General features: G+C 49.3%; 9 protein-coding genes across 9 annotated transcripts; 2 read left to right on the top strand and 7 right to left on the bottom strand.

The window, feature by feature from the left end:
* Positions 1 to 211: 211 nt before the first annotated feature.
* GMORB2_3259 (seryl-tRNA synthetase) lies at positions 212 to 1902 on the bottom strand (the record flags this gene model as incomplete). The annotated part of the gene is made up of 6 exons (XM_035465235.1): positions 212 to 343; positions 415 to 783; positions 851 to 941; positions 995 to 1575; positions 1637 to 1707; positions 1770 to 1902. 6 exons carry the CDS (start codon positions 1900 to 1902, stop codon positions 212 to 214), a joined length of 1377 nt encoding a protein of 458 aa, XP_035318784.1.
* Positions 1903 to 2902: 1000 nt separating this feature from the next.
* GMORB2_3258 (Ras-like protein enriched in brain) lies at positions 2903 to 3694 on the bottom strand (the record flags this gene model as incomplete). Its single annotated transcript, XM_035465234.1, has 2 exons — positions 2903 to 3142; positions 3209 to 3694. The coding sequence occupies 2 exons, from the start codon at positions 3692 to 3694 to the stop codon at positions 2903 to 2905; spliced, it is 726 nt and encodes a 241-aa protein (XP_035318783.1).
* Positions 3695 to 4543: 849 nt separating this feature from the next.
* On the bottom strand, positions 4544 to 6624 carry GMORB2_3257 (Wings apart-like protein regulation of heterochromatin; the record flags this gene model as incomplete). Its single annotated transcript, XM_035465233.1, has 3 exons — positions 4544 to 4601; positions 4649 to 5966; positions 6390 to 6624. The coding sequence occupies 3 exons, from the start codon at positions 6622 to 6624 to the stop codon at positions 4544 to 4546; spliced, it is 1611 nt and encodes a 536-aa protein (XP_035318782.1).
* A 1109-nt stretch (positions 6625 to 7733) lies between these two features.
* GMORB2_3256 (uncharacterized protein) lies at positions 7734 to 7980 on the bottom strand (the record flags this gene model as incomplete). The annotated part of the gene is made up of 2 exons (XM_035465232.1): positions 7734 to 7804; positions 7869 to 7980. 2 exons carry the CDS (start codon positions 7978 to 7980, stop codon positions 7734 to 7736), a joined length of 183 nt encoding a protein of 60 aa, XP_035318781.1.
* A 1237-nt stretch (positions 7981 to 9217) lies between these two features.
* GMORB2_3255 (GTP cyclohydrolase N terminal) lies at positions 9218 to 11910 on the bottom strand (the record flags this gene model as incomplete). The annotated part of the gene is made up of 19 exons (XM_035465231.1): positions 9218 to 9230; positions 9291 to 9360; positions 9430 to 9515; positions 9590 to 9619; positions 9675 to 9837; positions 9930 to 9933; positions 9988 to 10143; positions 10204 to 10286; positions 10341 to 10383; positions 10434 to 10489; positions 10538 to 10577; positions 10640 to 10709; positions 10767 to 10804; positions 10847 to 10911; positions 10972 to 11111; positions 11165 to 11230; positions 11289 to 11292; positions 11461 to 11579; positions 11633 to 11910. The coding sequence occupies 19 exons, from the start codon at positions 11908 to 11910 to the stop codon at positions 9218 to 9220; spliced, it is 1524 nt and encodes a 507-aa protein (XP_035318780.1).
* A 741-nt stretch (positions 11911 to 12651) lies between these two features.
* Positions 12652 to 13370, top strand: GMORB2_3254 (Transcription elongation factor Elf1 like; the record flags this gene model as incomplete). Its single annotated transcript, XM_035465230.1, has 4 exons — positions 12652 to 12841; positions 12976 to 13044; positions 13122 to 13160; positions 13219 to 13370. The coding sequence occupies 4 exons, from the start codon at positions 12652 to 12654 to the stop codon at positions 13368 to 13370; spliced, it is 450 nt and encodes a 149-aa protein (XP_035318779.1).
* Positions 13371 to 13491: 121 nt separating this feature from the next.
* Positions 13492 to 14456, bottom strand: GMORB2_3253 (uracil phosphoribosyltransferase; the record flags this gene model as incomplete). Its single annotated transcript, XM_035465229.1, has 5 exons — positions 13492 to 13543; positions 13608 to 13624; positions 13678 to 13832; positions 13897 to 14255; positions 14311 to 14456. 5 exons carry the CDS (start codon positions 14454 to 14456, stop codon positions 13492 to 13494), a joined length of 729 nt encoding a protein of 242 aa, XP_035318778.1.
* Positions 14457 to 15390: 934 nt separating this feature from the next.
* GMORB2_3252 (small subunit ribosomal protein S3Ae) lies at positions 15391 to 16445 on the top strand (the record flags this gene model as incomplete). Its single annotated transcript, XM_035465228.1, has 5 exons — positions 15391 to 15404; positions 15468 to 15552; positions 15612 to 15637; positions 15736 to 16183; positions 16395 to 16445. The coding sequence occupies 5 exons, from the start codon at positions 15391 to 15393 to the stop codon at positions 16443 to 16445; spliced, it is 624 nt and encodes a 207-aa protein (XP_035318777.1).
* A 466-nt stretch (positions 16446 to 16911) lies between these two features.
* On the bottom strand, positions 16912 to 17485 carry GMORB2_3251 (Pimeloyl-ACP methyl ester carboxylesterase; the record flags this gene model as incomplete). Its single annotated transcript, XM_035465227.1, has 2 exons — positions 16912 to 17223; positions 17306 to 17485. 2 exons carry the CDS (start codon positions 17483 to 17485, stop codon positions 16912 to 16914), a joined length of 492 nt encoding a protein of 163 aa, XP_035318776.1.
* Between the last annotated feature and the right edge of the window lie 1319 nt (positions 17486 to 18804).

The following is an 18804-nucleotide window of genomic DNA, read 5'->3' as shown; positions in this document are numbered from 1 at the left end:
ACTTGTTATGATTCCCGGTGACATTTTACGAAGTAACAGTCAACACAACCTGATATAGCTTATGCAACTATGCGAATTGAGAATGAACAACACACTTCTTGTAGGTAAATCTAGACCAGCTACCCATAACATTTTACTCCTTTTTTCTTCATAATTTTGTCTCAAGACATCAAGAATAGCTCTCCGGCTTCGTCTTCTAAGTTTTCGCCATTCATTTGCTGCCCTTCTCCCTCTTAGCCAGAACCTTGTGAGAGGTAGAGTCCTTGGGGAGTTCCTTTGCGTACTCGATGAACTCGGGAGCACCGGGAAGGTACTTCCGCAGAGGCTCGGGAATCTTGAGACCCTGTAACAGAGTTAACTAATAAACCATACACCGTAACTTGCACCGTGACTTGTTCAAGAGTAGATACTTACCGTCTCCGTTTGGTAGTTCTCAAGCACGCAGCACAGCGCACGAGTCGTAGCGCACAGCGTCGAGTTAAGGCAGTGCACGTACTTCTTCTTCACCTCGGTCTGTGTCTTGGCACCAAAGCGAATTTCGAGAGACCGCGACTGGTAATCAGTGCAGTTGGAACACGAAACTAACTCCTTGTACTCTCCCTGGAATGGAAACCAGGCTTCCAGGTCGTACTTCTTCGACGCCGCATTGTTCAGCGCTCCAGAGACGATAGAGACAATCCGGTAAGGCAGGCCCAGAGACTTGTAGAACTCCTCCGAGATGTTAATCATGTCGTCGAAGGCCTCCCAAGACTTTTCGGGGTCGGTGAGGAGGAATTGCTCGATCTAGGAACATATCAGCCATTAGTTGCTTCCAAAAGATACAGGTACGGCAATGTTGAGTATCATCCACCTTCTCAAACTGATGCACACGGTAGATACCCCAGGCATCGCGTCCGTGGTTACCAGCCTCCCTGCGGTAGCACGTGCTATATCCGGCATATCTTTTCAATGTAAACTTAGCCTATATCCAAATGGCAAGGACAAGTCTACTCACTTGAGGGGGAGGTCCTTGGAGACGAGCCATTCATCGGCGTGGAAGGCTGAAATGGGCTGCTCCGAGGTGGCAATGAGGTACTTATCGTTCTTCGCGTCACCGTCAACTACCTTGTAGAGCTCCTCATCAAAGTCCTCAAGTTGGGCCGTCTTGCCCATGTAGTCCTTGAGCATGAACTGGGGCGTTTGCAGCGGGGTGTACCCCTTTCCAGAGAGAAACTCCAGACCGTAGTTGATGAGCGCCTGGTTCAGGAAGACTCCCCACTGGCGAAGGAAGTAACCGCGGTGGCCAACAACTTTTGCACCTCGCTCGGGGTCATATCCGTCCAGACGAAGGAGGACCTCATGGTGGGACAGGCACTCCTTCTTCTCGACCGCGATGCCCTCGGGCGCCCACGTGCGTTGGATCACATTGTTGTCCTCGTTATCGCTGACCGGAACCGAGTCGTGAACGTAGTTTCCCACTCTGCGGATTTTGGATTTCAGGAAAGTGTCCTTCTCGGCAGCGGAGTCGACAAGAGTCTTTTTTTCTTTCTCGAGCGCAACCTTCTGCTGTAGGAGCTCGTCGGCATTCTCCTTGGCCTACACAACTAGTTGTGAGCTCGAAATTCGGATGGGTGGTGTCCAGCGCCAGCATGTGTACCTTCTTCTTGGCACCAATTTGCTTCTGAACGTCGTTGATCTTGCCGTTGATCTGCGTCGCAGAGTACTGGGCTGCATCGGTCAATAAACTTTTCTCCCTTGATAGGTGTGCAAGGTGGGAACATTTGGCATACTAGCACGGTGGTCCTCCCAGAGAGCAATGATCTCGTCAACGATCTCGACTGGGGCGTTGCGTCGGCGCTGAGACTCCCGGATCTTCTCAGGATCGCCGCCGCGCTCCTTGATAAAATCGATCACGTCAAGCATTGTATCAAGCGCCAATATACTAGATGGTTCTGCAGTGTGGTCGGTGCGCGAAAAGAGCGTCGTTTTATGGAACTTGCTTACCTGTCGAAAGAGTCAATCAAATTGAGGAGGCGTTCAAGATGTTGGTGGGGTTTATTTTTTTAGTCAGGATCAGCCCCTCCTTCCTCCTCTAGGCGACGAGGGGCTGTTTCTCATGAGCGCGGGTGGCCTTGCTACCCGACGACATGTAATAATAGTTAGCGCATCGCTCTTACCTGTAATCTGGTGGCAGTTTGCCTTAAAGGTACATTCTACTCTATCCTACGAGGTGCATTTGACAACTGCCTCACTCTTTAATACTCGGGAGTGACTCGTTTCCGTTATCTCATACCTTCAAGCAGAAACGACTAAGTATGCATTGTTTCTTCTATATAAGCATCGAAACTACTATTACCAAGTAGCAGAACCGAGAAACCCCAAAGAAATTGTTGCATATTGTATAACAACCCATGCCAACAAACTGCAAACACCCAAGAAAACCAATAAGCCAACGTTCCATAGCCATAATCAGTGAACCATTTAACCTAGACTCTACCCAACCTTCAAACCTTCATTGTACTCATGAAGTAAATGGATATGTAAACAAAGAGTGGCCTACATGATGTCCAGAGGACTTCGTAGATTAACCTGACGACCCTTAATCCCGCGCATCTTGCCTCTATTAATCATGAAAAGACAAAACGAAAAGTAAGCTTAAATAGCCAAAAAAGTCGACCATTCCACGGAGCTTCACCTGTATTTCTTTAGCTGATACTCCGGGACTGTGCTAAGCAGTCCGGTGTAGGACGAGTCAAACCTCCGTCTTAACCTCGTGCTCGTCTGGTCTGTAACATATAAGACACTTGGAAAAAAACCCAATAGATAGTGCCCATTATCCAGAAAGAACGGAGTTGAAAGTAGAACAACTGGCGTCAAATCAACCATACTCATCCGTATGAAGTCATAGAAGCCACAGACCAAATTACATAACTGTGCAGTTGCTCTTGGGTGGCGCTTCGCCTGGAGCCTGGGATTTTTCGATTTGGGCAATCATGAGCTCGAAAGCCTTAGCCACATTGGTATCGTATGCTGCACTGGCCTCGGTCCATCCGCACTGAAGTCGATCGGAGAGCTTGCGCCCATCCTCCATGCTGACTTGGCGCTGCTCCGGACGTAGGTCACACTTGTTTCCAACTATGACGATCGGCACCGACTCGGTTCCCTAAATACAGGAGAATAGTGAGCAAATAAGCGGCCAAGAAGTATAATGAATACGGTTGGAGTTTACTAAATGGTTCAGAATCTTGTCGCGAATAGACTGCACCATCTCGAATGATGCTAGGGACGACACCGCATACACCAATATGTAGCCGTGAATTCCAATGAAATGCTTGGAGTTCAAGATACTGTATTCGTCCTGACCAGCTGTATCGACGATTTCAGTCAAGTAATCTTGCCCCTTAAACCTGATTGTTTTGCTGAAAGTGTTTTCGATGGTTGGGTAGTAGCTGTCGACAAAGTGCCCGTCTACAAAACGGACAGCCAGCGAGGATTTACCTGGAATGGCCGCATAACAAGCATTAGCCGACTGCAAAAGCAAACTGAAAAAGAAGAAATAAGGTAGCAAGATGGGATTCGGGTCAGGCAAAAGAGTCTCGGGTCTCGTCCAAGCTGGGGTAGTGTCCAAGAGACTGTGTGTTGGGATGGTGGTGCTGTGCTTACCGACAGCTCGGCTGCCAACAATAGCGACTTTTCTCTGCTTAGGCGAAGGCATTGTTTCTGCTAAGCCGGTTGAACTGAACGTATTGATAGGGAAGGAAATGACCGATTGATTAGATGGTGGCCAGGTCACAACTTCGATGGTGTGTGGCAGATTGTGGTCGACTCGGTTGGATCAGCGCTGTTGGTGTGACGTCGAACACAATACGTTGACCCTTGCACGTGCGTCGAGTCGAGTGGGGGGGGGGGGGGGGGTAAGTAACTCTGCCACTTTCAGTCAGTAGCCAAGAACGCAAAATGCTTCATTTCCAATACTAACATGCGTTCAGCGAAGTTATTTGCTCAGTTAAATCTCTTTTACTCCTGGAACCATACAGATATATCATCTAGTCGTAAAAATTCCACAAAAATGCCTTATGTGGCCTAACGAATACATCTCTTTACATAAGTATGGACACAACACCTTCAACGCCGGAAATTGGAATGACAGCCGGATCTCGTTGCTTCTGGTTGTGGGCGCTATTAACTGACGAACTGCGCCTGGACTTGTTCTATCTACTAGACATCCGCAAGTCTTGTACTAGGCCTTCGAGTTCATGTACTTTAGCATCAACACTACGATGTATCTCAATGAATTCCCGAATCGCATCAACCAGGGCATCAACACTGGTGCCTTGGTTTGTTATGGCTTGTCGACCCGGATTTCCAAGGCACAAGTATCCCAGTATCACAGCGAGGTACCCGACCGCGATGCTCACTTTAGACTTGTCTTCCGAATCGGCCTTGTACTCGGTTAGCTATGTGTGTTTTGCCCCCCACCACCTCCCCCAAACAAGAAAATAATTACAAGAGAGGCATTGTGATACTTACTGCGGCAACCAAGTTGCGGTTTTGTGTAAAGAGATCAGCCAGCTGCTCCATAGATGCCGAATCCATAGACGTTCGAGCACGTGGAGAGTGCTCTAAAATGTTGATCATGATTCCTAGTATGAGTAAAAGCCCATCGTACATGCTCGTGTCAAAGGCTTGACGTTGGGTTGCTTTTTGAACCTCGTCTAAACCAAGACGAGCTGCTCGTGCAATGCCTGCTAGTAGAGATTGGCTACTAAAGGCTTCCGCCCCCACTTCGGCGTTCGTCGTATCAATCGCCAATTTCAGTGTCGCCGACTGCATATCGCCACGGTTATCAGGCCACATGGCGAGTGCATTCTTGAGGAAGAGAGCAATATTTGATGCTCGACGATGTAACTGATTAGATGTGAGGACTGTTATGGCAGCTCCCCGCTCAGCCTCCATAATCAATACAACCAGTGGCGTAAGACTAGCATCTGGCGATACGCGTTGTGCTTGATCTTCGGCGATGGAAGCAAAACCGTCCTCCAGATTCTTGATCATATCGCTACGCAAGCGGACCTCCAAGTTGCGTTGCAGAATATGGTGCAACTGGAGTGCGATGCTGCGCGGAGAGAGCTCCCTTGGTTCATACCCATGCCAGATGTTCATGCGTTGCAGATACGCTTTGACACCAGCCACAGTCCCTCTTCCAGTCTTGGACAAGTTCGTCTTTCTTTGCCCGGCAATAGAAACCACGTCTTCCGAGACGCGCAGGAGCCGTCCAAGTAGCTCGCCTATTTTCTCTTCCACGAGCTGTTGCAGCAGGTTCGGTGCATTGTTGGACGAAAGGAATACCACAAGGCTCGCAGCCATGGCAAACCCGCTGATTATGTCTTCCTCGTCGCCAATATTCTTGGCAATGGTGTCACGGGCGGAGTGGTCTCTGAATTGTAGGGAGAACTCCTGTCGCTGTAGCTTTTGGGCTAATTCTAGCAATGCGTTTCTCCTCAAAGAAGCGGGTTGCCTGGGCGTCCCAATCCTTGAGAGCAAATCCTCCATCTCGTCGGCAAATCTGTTGTTTGCACCAGCACGGCGAAGTTCATGGACGCTTTTAATTGTGACCGCTTGGTCTTCGTCGGAGTTGTCAAAATCAAACTCATCGGCTGGAGCGGCGAAGGATCCTGGGTTGGGCCTAGACGGGCTGGAAAGAAGAGGGTCATTGTTGGGATCGCCAGACAGTGCAAGAATGTCGCCCTCTGGTTGCGCATCGCTTCGTATGCTCCGCATTTGGCTGTATGTCTGTCGGACCTTCTTGCTCGCCGACATCCTAGCTTGATTATGGGCTGGCCGGGCCCAGAATTCGCGATCGACCAGTGCTGCACGCTTCGATCGTGGGGTAAGTAACGCCGTTTGGGAGGCCGAGGGGGCTTTTATATCTGAATCACCCTCGACCGCATTTCCATCGTAGTCCATATCGGATTCGGACCCAGGGTCTAAGTCAGAATCAGAACTCTCAGCCTTCTGTGCGGCCAGGCGGTCAATCAGCCGAGTCTTTCGCGGCCGCGTCGCATTTACATCGTTCCTTGGCGTCTCGGTTACAGATCTTTTCAATGTGACTTTTTCGTCGACTCGGGTGGTTGGGCTTCTCGGCACCGAATGTGAAAAGGTGGCAGGTTCAGGAAGTTTTGTTGGATCGGATTTGTCGGTTGAGCGAGAGGCAATTTTTCCGTGTGTAGGGAGGACGGTGGAACGATCAAGCTTGGGCTGCGATGCACTTGATGTTCTCGGGGGGTTGGGGGCAGCCGTTGGTTTCCTCGCGGCCGCATCCCCATCTTCACTATTGGCATGCTTCCGCTTCCGACTATCCTCGGGTGCATGCTTGGAAGGTGAACGCCCAGGTGAGATTTTTTTTGTACCCGTCTGTTTGTCGAGCGGCTGCGGCCTTGGAGTCTTGCTCCCTGCTGGTGTTGCCTTTGAGCGCGGCGGCGAAGACGGAGCATCATCGGAATCGGGAAAGTCGTAGAGGCTCGAGGCGACCTGGGTCGAGTCGGCTGTTGTGCCAGCATTTTTTTCTTTTCGGTCGCGTGAGCCTTTGCTATACGTGACTAATTTTCGCTGTGCTGCGCCTCTCGGGGCCGACCTTGACGCCATCTTGAGGTTATTGGCGGCCAACAAAGGCGGACGCGTAGCTTGTGTCGTTGAACCGCTGACAATATCAGATCATGGGTGCAGGAGGAGTGGTCCAGAGATGAATATGGAGAGTGAGGCAAGTACCAGAGCCATCCGTGAAATAGAAGGTGGCATTGCATGCGCAAAAGGTGCAAACCTGTGGAAAGCGCAGAGAGCCAGAGCAGCATAAACTAGTAGTAGTAGAATCGCGCAAAGGAAGCGCAAAGGAAGCGCAGCCGGCTGTAGCCATGGGGTTTAAGCGTCAACAACAAAGTGTTAGGAGGGGTACGTACCCCGTTTAAGGGAGATGCCATGTGCGTATTTGCACACTGCACATGGCTGGCAAACGCGCCATTGGGCTTCTCTTACGATCACTTGTGTCGCACAGTAGTTATTGTCAAAGAATCATTGGCAAATTCCAATAACAGGCTCGAGAGGCTTACCAAAGAGAACGCAGGGGATGAATAATATTGGTTCCGAATGAGAATTAGAATGCAGTGTCTATCCGATCGAGGATTGCAACTGGTTTGGTAGAACTGTGTTTATAGGTAACTATATGCAATCATTGGTGCGACCGTGTAAAAAATGAAGGTTATCCTTACTATTCAACAATGCGGGTCCCAGAGTGGTCGAATATTATCAGACCAGCCCAGTACTAGCAGTCTCCAGGGCCATCTCTTTTGCGCACCTTGCCTTGTACTTGTGCTCATATCTATTCATTACCCCTACCCTCATCATCCAACCCTCGCCCCCTCTGCCCCTTCCATATTTCTCTACCTAATCTGAGCCTCCATACATAGTAGTATATGTAGTAGTAGAGGGAGGCCCAAGTGCATTTGGTGGGTGTCGTGACACCTCCCGAACGCTCCATCTTTCTTGTCTCTGCACGGGACTCTCGTCCTTCAAGTACAGAGCCCGTGAACACGGTCGGCCTTGTCGTGTTGGTTATTTTATGACATTGGCGCGATGGATCAGCGGGGTGAAGTCATCGGTAGGTGTGACCAGTGGCACCATGAGTTATAGTGCGAAGGAATGATATCCAATCTCATGATGGATGTTGGTTATTGAATCAAGAAAAAAAAGCCGAGACTTCAAGGCTCCTTGTCTTCCTCCCGCACGGTGCTTCCCCAGTTGTCGAAGTTGGGAAAACTGAAATAGCATCCTGCAAACCATTGTCAATATTTGCCAGATTCATCGACATACATCAGCAAATGGAAACCACGAACCTGAAATAGAGCTGTCTGGAGTCGAGAACTCGGGGCCGTCGGAATGGTCACGAACGTCGTGATCTATGCTGATGGGCTCTGAGGCTTGACGGCCTGTTGATGCTGAGACCATGTTGTGGTTGTAATCACATGACGGTGAAAGCCCTAGAGGCGAGGCGACTTTGCTGAGCAAATCGGCAGCAGTGTAGTGTGAGTTGGGGGAGACAAGCGATGCTTGGATCTCGTCAGATGGTGTGACGGAAGGCCGAGTTGCGCTTGACCGAAGCAGTTGAGGTCGCTGGCCAGGCGATGATGATGCGCAGGAGCTGCGTCGTGTAGATGAGCGGTACATGGTGCCGATGTAGTGATGACGAATGTTGTTAATATGTATGTATGGACTGGAGTAAGCGCTTTCTGGTTATATTCGTTGTCGAACGGATGTCGTCGTTGATTCTAAACTTTTGAAGGTAGTTCAGAAAACAGAGTATGGTGTGTCTTAAACTGGGACCAAAATCCCGGGATGGATGTGGAATTTCTACTTAATATGGATACCGAGGGCAAAGCAACCATCTCGTCCTCCACCGCTCGTATTGGCCCCTGAATGGCCTGGTGGAGAGGTGGCCACCCCAACTTTTTCTTTCATAATACGGGCACCCGTGGAAAATTATTGTTCTGCCACTTGGCACCACCCTTGGAAAAAAAGCCCGTGCGCCATCAACCGTGTTCCACGCTGTGTGGTCGCATAATACTTGGTTGGGCACGCATGGAGTCGGCGGATGGCTCCGCGTCGACCCCTTTAGGGCAGACGGACGTGTGAGTGTCGGCCAACGAAGGAGTAGATTCATCAAAGTCGGTGGGGGGTGGATGCACGCCACTCAATAGAAGGGATGGAAGCCCTCTCAGACTGCGCCCCCCCTGGTTGCCGGCCTCGGGCCGCACCACGCCCTCTTGAGTCTTATTGTTGGTACCCAATCTATCGATTTGCTGTATCTCTTGCGCACTCAAGGAGATCCCGCACCTCGTGACGTGCCCCATGCGATGCACGGCAGGGTCTTCGATTCTGACCGCTGCCCATCAACGGTGTACGTCGTATGCGCGTCGCGTTTCCTCCCCTACATGTATGAATAATAACTCAAACTATGGAGTATTACACTGTATGAGAATAGTAGGTGTTCGTACATTATTAGTCTCGCCATTTTTCTTGTAACACGCGTGTACGGAGTGTTACCCCTTTGATCAATTGTGCATTGAGGCTGCCCCTAGGGAGACGCATTCGTACTATCGGCTAAAAACATAAAATTAACCAAGGACCAGGTGGTAGTACGCATTCGTCTATTATCCTGCTAGGCTGACACTCTCCTCGCGGGTGATTAGTGGTCGACGCTGCACTCATGGGGTCAGTGTCGTATTTCTCCGCATCGAAACTTGATCTGGTGGACTTACTCTTCCCACATCCTTCCCTGCACAGCTTGGAGTTCCTCTTCGGTCATCCGCTTGCCCGCAGTAAAGTAGCCTTTGTGTGGTCAGACGGTTTCTTATTCCTTAAAAATCGGAGGTATCTATGAGTTCCAAGTACACATACCCGCAGTGATTTTGGCATCAATCTCAACCCTCGAATCGGCAGGTATGAGCTCGTCTGGAAGCTCAACTCGCTCGTGAATCGGGATCCTGTGGTACACCACGTGAGTGTCAATATCAACAAAGATGTTTGCCATGTATATTATTATCGGAGGTCCACATACCCTTGACTGACAATGGCATCGTGCTTCATGCTGGTGGGTCGTCAACATCTGGCACTTCGTTTGGCGCGGCACGACATCAACTTACTTGCTCATGCTCAACATTCGGTCAATCTTCTTAATGCCGAGCCAATGCAAGATATCGGGCATAAGTGCCTGGAAACGCATGTCCTTTACACCGGCGATGTTCTCGGTACGCTTGAAGTAATCAGAGGCGCGGTCGGCGCCTCGCTTTCGGGCGTTGTATACAACTATAAACTCATCAGCGTCACAACAACATGTGCGGTCCCGTCCACTTCCTGGAAAGTGTACCCGATAGTTTGGGTGGCATGTTGGCACTTACGATACTATATTTGTGATTAGCCACGTTCGGTGCCATATAGAATCCAGTGAAGACAAACCTTGGTAACCTCCCCAAGGGCCCGGCCTTCTTTCCTGAAATAAATGACCACACCGCTTCCTCCATTCTGGGCTTCCTTGACGGCTTCTTCAATACCAAAAATGAGGTACGGACGGCAGGTACAGATGTCAGATCCAAAGACATCACTCCCGTTGCACTGGATGTGACATTAGCGGACCATATGTGCCCTTGCGTTGCTCTTAAGAATAGGCTGTACCTCGTCGTGGACTCGTAAGGACAGGCGTACTGACTCGTCCGACATTTTGGCCGGATCTCCGAAACAATAAACCGTCAAGCCGCCTAGACAGTGTTATTTTGATTATGCTTTATATATCTGATTTGAGGGGGTATTACCGATAGGAGGGAGAAACAATTTGATGTCACCTCGAGTGATGAGCTTCAAGAAATGAGTATTTGTTATGAGAGATGAGCATGGTTGCTACTTACCTCGGGGTAACTTCCACCCGTATGCTCGAATAGCGATCGACGCAAGGTACCCTCGTCTGCACGTTGTCAACTCTGCTCGAACACGCATGCTTAATCGCACTTACCAATACCGAACCTTTCGGCCACACCAGGAAGGTACCAGACCTGATGATCGTTATTGTAAGCTTGGGTATCCCCGAGAATAAGGAGTGCAGCATAGTCATTACCGGTTCCACTGCAAACTTGGTGACAGCCAGCTCGCCTAACTCGTTAAGGCAGACTTTGCCGTCTGGAACACTAGATGTTCTGTTAGCAATACTGTTTGGGCATGGGCTTTAGTAGGCATGAACAAACAGGCGGCCCTTCTTGACACTGTCCTCGAGCTCGGGTAGCTATAGTTCAAAGAAGTCAATACTGTTCCAACTCATTTTGACCTGACCAGGTGGCTTTATCACCTTCATATGGGCTTTCGTAATAGCGATCGTGGGACGGATATCAACTGTTAAATGTTACGATCAATAAAAATTCTGTAGCTCATTCGTCGCGCGGTTGACTATACCGTCTTCTTTTTCGATAGTGTCTTTGAATATCCAAGGCGCTAGATGGCCATAGGGGTCCATGGCCACAATCTTCTCTCGCCCCCCCCACTGAGGGAATGGCCCAATCTGCGCAGCAGGTTCAGTATTGGTAAAATCCGGCCTGGGTGGGCATGTTAGCTTATTGTTTAGACAGACAACTTGGTCCTGACAGACCTGTGGTCGAGATTCAACTGCTTGCTGGCAACAGCAAGAGCATAGTAGATTGAGTATGACCCGCCACTGAAATACTAAGTTAGACAAATGCTCCGCAGAAGTTGTATATAATGGCTTTGCTTACTGGGCTAGAGAGTGTTAGTTAGATGGCAGCTGCATATTGACACGACTGTGCATAAACGTAGAGATTGTGAATGGTTAAAAGAAAAAGTAAACTGACCTCCGATAGCTAAATGACTCGAAAAAGATATCAGTATTGCGAACATTGTGTCGATATATATTGGACAGGGACATACCGTTGCGACGCCGGATGGTGGATGACAGTCGTGAGACAACGACGGGGCCCCGCTTGAGAGGGTCACAATTCCCCCAGTCCATCGGAAACGGGTTAATACCGATTTGTTTCGGGTAGGTCCTGAAAAACTTAGATATGTGCACAAGATTTCAATATGCATATTTGTTACATACGTGAGAACGATACGAGATGTCAAGGCGGCCCGTTGAGGCGAGGTGGGAGTGGCTGGGGCTTGCAAGACTCCATCACCCTCCGAGCCTGGTCGTACGATAGGAAAATCGGAGGCCGATACCTCATCAACTTGATCGCTTCGTTCGTTCTGTGGAAGACCTCCGCTAGAACTAGGTATAAGGGCCGTACCAGGAAGCACCGCGTTGAGACGGTCAGTCAAGGACTGGACCGCAGCGAGAAGCTGGGATTGGGCTTGGCCAATATCCTTCAGAACGTCCATGACCTCTGGAGAATAGACGTTGGAGTCCATGATACAACAGATCTTGTTTCAAGTCAATTCTTTGGGGGAAAAAAACACAAACTTTGGGGTAAACAACAAAGGACGCAGTGCCGTCGTTGTCGTATTCGCTTGGAGGTTGGAATTTGCGGTCTAGGACGCCCAATGCTTCAGGCACAAAGAAAAGTGATGTAATGACCAAGGATTTATTGCGAGCTCACAGTAACAGAGAGACGATAGGCTTGGAGCTAGGCCTTGTGAAAGTAAAGAAACCCGCGTCCTGGGAGCGAGACCTTCTGATAGACAACCTCGAACTTCAGAGCGAGCGGTGTTTAGGACGAAGCTTGATGGAGAGGTAGGAGATTGTCGGAAGGAAAGGGGCGCATGCTGGTCATAGGCAGGCTTACATCACATTTACTCTGAGTTGGATAAGGCCATAGCATTTAGTACATCACCTCCACGTCAAGTAGTTGCCATTTTATCAGGTACTGGTGTTAGCTTGTTCGCTCTGGCCCAACGTCCGTGGCCCGTGACTGCTCTTACGCCCCCGCCTTTGCTGGGCCGCAGTGCTACCATAACGAGCGGACAGTGCTGATAAGGTCGGCGTGCTCCGCCAGGTACTTATACCCCGCCAAACCTTGCAAAGAAACGGGTACCCGTACACTCTCGTTTTAATGCATATTACATAACAGGGACAGCTGACTCAGCACATAGAATGGTATCGATAAGATAAGCACGCTTTTGATGCGCACCCATACAGCCTTTCGACGTATGAGCTGGATATTGTCTGTGTCCGTCAACCACCACGCTACAACTACGTTTTGCGCCAACAACGTCTCGCGCATAAACCGCCACCGCGTCCTCGAGAAAAGGCTATACAAACACAATGGGGAAGCGCAAGAAGTCGTCACGTGGTCCCCAAGGGCCCAAGAGGGTAACATGAATCTACCACGTTGGCATAATCTTGGTCTGCATGCTGACGTCGCGTCCTTGTACAGGCCGACCCGTTACCGTCTACATTCACCTGCCTTTTCTGCAATCATGAAAATTCTGTGAATGTCAAAATAGACAAAAAGGCTGGTGTCGGTCAGCTTGACTGTCGCATCTGCGGCCAGAAATTCCAGTGCGCTGTCAACTGTAAGTCTCTGATCACGCGCACCTGGCTGCTCTGTTTAGGCATACCTTATGTCAACTAACATTTTTAGATCTATCAGCCGCGGTCGATGTTTACGGCGAGTGGGTGGATGCAGCAGGTACGTCTTTTCTTCAAGCCTTTTCCCTAAAACAGTACTCTTCTTACCAAATAAACAGATGCCGTTGCAAAGGAAGACGAGCCGACAGAAGGATACTCGGGCACATCCAGACCCTCTGGCTCACGACGCACATTAACGAGCCGAGAAGACGACGATGACGACAGGCAATATCAGGGAGATGGGATCGTGGGCGACGATGAGGCGGTTTGAGGACATACTGATATCTTGTCCCTGCGAGCAATGCTTGATTGAGCATAATATGCACCTCAATGAGACGACATAATTTATGTGCATGCTACATACAAGATTCCACGCCCTCGACGCCTTTGGATCAAATGGTATAGAACCTGTCCCCGAAGTCTCCTAAACCGGGTACGATGTAGCTGGACACAAGTTAGTAACTGTTTTGAGCGAGGACAAGGGGGGTTAGGGGGACAAGGGGCGTACTTCTTTTCGTCAAGGCCCTGTACAGCAATAGTTAGTAAACGGATTGCTTCAATTTGGAACGGGAACTCACTTCGTCAATGAAGGCAGTCACAACTTTCAAAAGTGGGAACTTCTTGGCAAATTTTTCCACGCCTTCAGGGCTGGCGATCAAGTTAAGGAAGAGAATGCGGTTCTCTGGGACTCCTCTGGATTTGAGCACCTCAACAGCCATGGTTGCCGAACCACCTATTATATATCTATCAGAGACGACGTTCGGGGTACAAACAGTAAAGTTAGATGATAAACTTACCGGTGGCAAACATGGGGTCCAGCAGAAGAACCCATCTTTGTGAGATGTCCTCTGGAAGCTTGTCATAAAAAAGCTTGGGCTGTGCCGTTTCTTCGTCTCGCTGGATCAAGATCTTTCCGATCCTCACCGAACGGCAGCAGTCACGAAGACCCTGCTCCATCGCCTCACCGGCCCGCATGATGGACACACCGCATATCTTCCCCTGGAACATCAGGCCGTTATACGTGCGGCCAACCGGCGTAGTAACATCATGCTCAATGACGGGGAGGTGGTTGAGGCCTTCCTCTACTAGCAATCGAATAATGCGGTTAGAGTAGAAGATGAAATCGGCTCTCTCAGTGTCCTTGTTTCGAATCATGCTGTACAGAAATATGAGCACCCCTCCTAGTTTTTCGGGAAGGCATTAAGACGTACGACAAGAGAGCAATCAGTTGCGGTGTCTGCGGCAGCACGCAGACATTGTCGAATTCAACCTTGCACGATACCGTGGCGGTGGGCTTCTGGTTCTGGGGCTGAAATTCAGGCCCGACTGTCTGGGTTTTGCCCTTCGCTGAAGACATAGCTGCGACAGTTGGGATGGCCTCAAGACACAAACTGGACTAGATCGTACGAATTGGTTACTGAGCAAAATGCTACCCAGCCAGCATGAAGCATGAGGCAGCGGCTAACCTCTTAGAAAGTGGGGTATAGATCAGCGGGCAGTTTCTTGAAGTCATTCCATCCTAACCAGCCTGCGCACTAAACCATTTAGGAAGCACATCAATACACACACAAGATACACCAAGACCTAGATATCTTCAAAATCCCCCCAAATCTTAGTAAGCAATACCCACTGCCAAGCAATTGGAAAGTGAAGCAATCGGTGATGTATCGTAGCTGAAAGCTAGAGATACAAGAGAATATGACTTTCTTGGTACTTGCTCACGTGATTCTATGCATCACAGGTTTCCAAAGATACAAGCTGTAGTGTATTTTATACGCATGTGCCTCTTCAGACTGATTTTGTTGTGAAAGGTACATATAAGTTGGTGTATTGTAGCCACTTAAAGATGTACATTTTTAAGCCGATTTTTTGGCAGCGATGACGATCACATGTGGTTTCTGAAGCTACATGCAACTTCTCCAAGAGATAGGCGGATTCTGCACGTGAACGTATCTAACGGACCCTCCATGAGTCACAATACTCCGCCGCACACAAAATTTCTGAACATTCAAATGTGTAATGGTGGCTTACATCACGTCGTGGGTGGCTTGGCTTGACCCTGAGAGGGCCAAAGTGTGGCTCGTTGGTCACGTGAAATTGTGACCTTTGCCCAGAACTTTGCTCTGTAGTGTGGGTCCGGAAAATCGTAGAAGCGTTTTTTTTTCCCACACGACCATGACCGCTAAGACCTAAGGCGAGGCACACACAATTGAAATTATTTCGCCCCTCCACCAATCCTCTCAGCATCATCCACGGTTTCCCTCCAACTGCGCAAATCAGAGGCAACAATCATGGCGGTTGGAAAGTGAGCATTTATGACGCATCGAATAGGAGGAGAAGCAGATCAATAACTGATACCCTCATTTAGGAACAAGAGACTCTCAAAGGGCAAGAAGGGCCTCAAGAAGAAGACCGTGGACCCCTTCTCTCGCAAGGACTGGTACTCGATCAAGGTACGTTGTTGATGCATTCTGCAAACATGGCACTCCAATGCTAACAAACACCGCAACAGGCCCCTAACCCTTTTAACGTACGAGAGTAAGTTTTCACGAATCGACGCCGATACGATCACCCGAAATATATATTTCTGCGTGAACACGATCGTGATGGTGCGAACGAAACTGACAAACCTGTAGCGTTGGGAAGACCCTCGTCAATCGCACCAGTGGTCTCAAAAACGCCAACGATGCTCTGAAGGGTCGTGTTGTTGAGGTCTCCCTCGCCGACCTCCAGAAGGACGAGGACCACTCATTCCGCAAGGTTCAGCTCCGTGTGGACGAGGTCCAGGGCAAGAACTGCCTGACCAACTTCTACGGTCTTGACTTCACATCCGATAAGCTGCGCTCCCTGGTTCGCAAGTGGCAGACCCTCATTGAGGCCAACGTCACCGTCAAGACCACCGACGACTACCTCATCCGCCTCTTCGCTATCGCCTTCACCAAGCGCCGCCCCAACCAGGTTAAGAAGACCACCTACGCTGCCTCTTCCCAGATCCGCGCCATCCGCAAGAAGATGACCGACATCATCCAGCGCGAGGCCTCCACCTGCACTCTCACCCAGCTCACCTCCAAGCTCATCCCTGAGGTGATTGGGCGTGAGATTGAGAAGTCTACCCAGGGCATCTACCCTCTCCAGAACGTAAGACGAACTGTCCTTTATGAGTCATGTCCGAGTGCACAAGAAGACTAAATATTGTTTCCAGGTCCACATCCGCAAGGTCAAGCTGCTGAAGTCGCCCAAGTTTGACCTTGGCGCTCTGATGGCTCTCCACGGCGAGTCGGGCACCGATGACCAGGGCCAGAAGGTCGAGAGGGAGTTCAAGGAGCAGGTCCTGGAGACGGTCTAAAAAAATTCTGCATGTATGGAGTTTTTGCAGATAGGGAAATGGAAAATTTGTGAACAAAGGCAACCGCTCTCAGCATTTGTTTGCGGTCATATGAAATGGCGTAGGATCATTAGGGCGGCTTGGGAATTTGGAATTATTCCAAGAATTGCAAAAGAAAAAAAGGATTAATTTTCATGTTTCACATTTTTATTTGTGATGTCTACCTTCTTCATGTTTGCTTCCAAGCCCTCTATGATGAATTACAAAATCTTCATAAACACTGCCGCTCATAGACCTTCCTTGCGGTCCACGTCTGGTACTGTATGGTCAACACGCCCGCGGTGATTTCCACTCCGTAGGACGTATTTTGTTGACGAACAGAGTAATAACCCTGTGATGAATGTCCACACCAATATTACTCCGCTGGCTGTAGGAACTCCACCACCGCTAAAACACGTAAGAAAGTGCCAGAGAAGGAAACGGGGTGTTACTCACCTTGTCTGAAAGCTTCTGGCTGCTCCGAGATCACCCAGTGTCCTGCTTCTATGTCGACTATACGGAAACGGGGAAAAAACTCCCCAATAAGCGGAAGGACCTCATCTGGGACATATTTGCTCAGAGTGCCCCGGACGAAAAGGGCGGGCTTCTCGAATCGGACTGCCTGGGGATCCTTGTAAGGGAAGTCTCCGAGGTGATCCAGTGAACGACCCAAGATGTCCAGGGGTACCCGAAATTTCATACTGTCTTCTCCCTGAGGCCTATACAGGTTTCCTAGAAGGAATTGGCGGATAGGGAGCGACTGTCACATATCCCCTGTTAGCAGGATCAAACGAGAGCAGCTAGGTGAGCTCTTCTAGGCAGGTTCGTAGTGACGAGCTTACCTCTTCGGACTCCTGGAGGATCTTGTCGGCCTCTGACTGGCGTCCAACCTTTGCATCCTGTATCTGCTTCATGGCGCGAACATATTTGGGAAACTCTCTGCCCAAAATTTTGTCGACGGGGGCGTTATCCACGGAAACAATGTTGGACACAAGTTCAGGAGAGCGCAATGCCAGCGTCATGGCAGTTTTGGCACCCCTTGGGGAATCGTTTCAGCTTCTTTCTCGGGATTACAGGCGCTCATAGCCGTCGCTGCTAGGTTTGCATCATACATTGAATGCCCGATGATGGTGGGCTCTGTCAGCCCAAGGTCCTTGATGAACTTGGCCATGTCGTCGGCCATGACATTGTAGTCATGAATCTTGGCGTGGGGAGACTCCCCGTGGTTTCTCAAATCCTGGATGCGAAATGATTAGTGAAGTGAGATACTCGTTTTCTTTTCTGTGAGATAACTGACGAGCGCGTAGACATATCTTCCCAAATCCCTAGCCAGAGCCCTGCAAGGTGGTTAGCATCGATAAGTCCAGTACTAGATATGGGCCATGGTGGACCTACTTGCTGATTCCACGGTTGTTCTTCTTGGATCCGAACAGCCCGTGCAGGAACAAAATAGGAGACGTCTGCTTGTCCGCCCGCGGCTTTGCAGGCTCGTGCAAGTCGTATATGAGAGGCCCGACAGCCTGCGAGTACGGCCTCCACGGGCCCCTCATCATTAAATGGGCAATCCGCATGGCGGGTTTCACTTGTCCGTACCTAATTGCCATGACGTTCTCGCGTGTTCGCAAAGAGCACTTATTCATTCACGAGAATAAAATTCATCCACCTTCAAATTCCTTGAAATTCGACAGTCCAAATTTACAGTGGATACTATGCTATATAATGGCCAATGAAATAAGCGTGATTCTCTGCGCCCCGTGCGTCTTCTCACAAGATCACGAAGGGGCGTGCACCACCATACCAGCTTATACGAGTGTAAAGGGTGCTTTCTATTATGATCTACTAACTTGGTTATTTTTATCAAAACTATTTAGATTCTATAGGATGAACAAATAAAGTGCGTTATGTATGCCCGGTAGATAGTTCTGCTAGGGCCGGGATCTACATCACTATTACGACCTAATATGCGACTTTCACGTGCACTCTACTTTTTCCTCTCGTACTCATTAGACCTCGCCTAGGAACACTACCTAAAATGGTTACTTAAGAATCTAATAATAGCCCTTACAATCATTACATTCTATAATAATCACTTAGTGTGACGGTTAGTACGACTCTATGCTATAGGGTAGTTAGAGAAGTGTCGGTTTTATATTAGCGAGGCCGTTAGGGCGTCTAACTAAGCAATAAGGCAGTTATAGTCGTAGGTGCTAATTATAGAAGGAACTAAGGTTCTAAAAGAAGCGTTAACTATTATATTAATAGCTAGGTAAAGAGTGACTAGGCTATAGGAATAAGGTTAACTATATACTAGGCGATCGCTAAAGGAATATAATAATCGTAA

The sequence above is a fragment of the Geosmithia morbida genome, assembly GCF_012550715.1.
Source record: "Geosmithia morbida isolate 1262 chromosome Unknown scaffold_17, whole genome shotgun sequence".
In the NCBI taxonomy this organism is placed as follows: domain Eukaryota; kingdom Fungi; phylum Ascomycota; class Sordariomycetes; order Hypocreales; family Bionectriaceae; genus Geosmithia; species Geosmithia morbida.
Note: the sequence above shows the minus strand (reverse complement) of the source record. Positions and strands in the feature narration are given on the sequence as shown.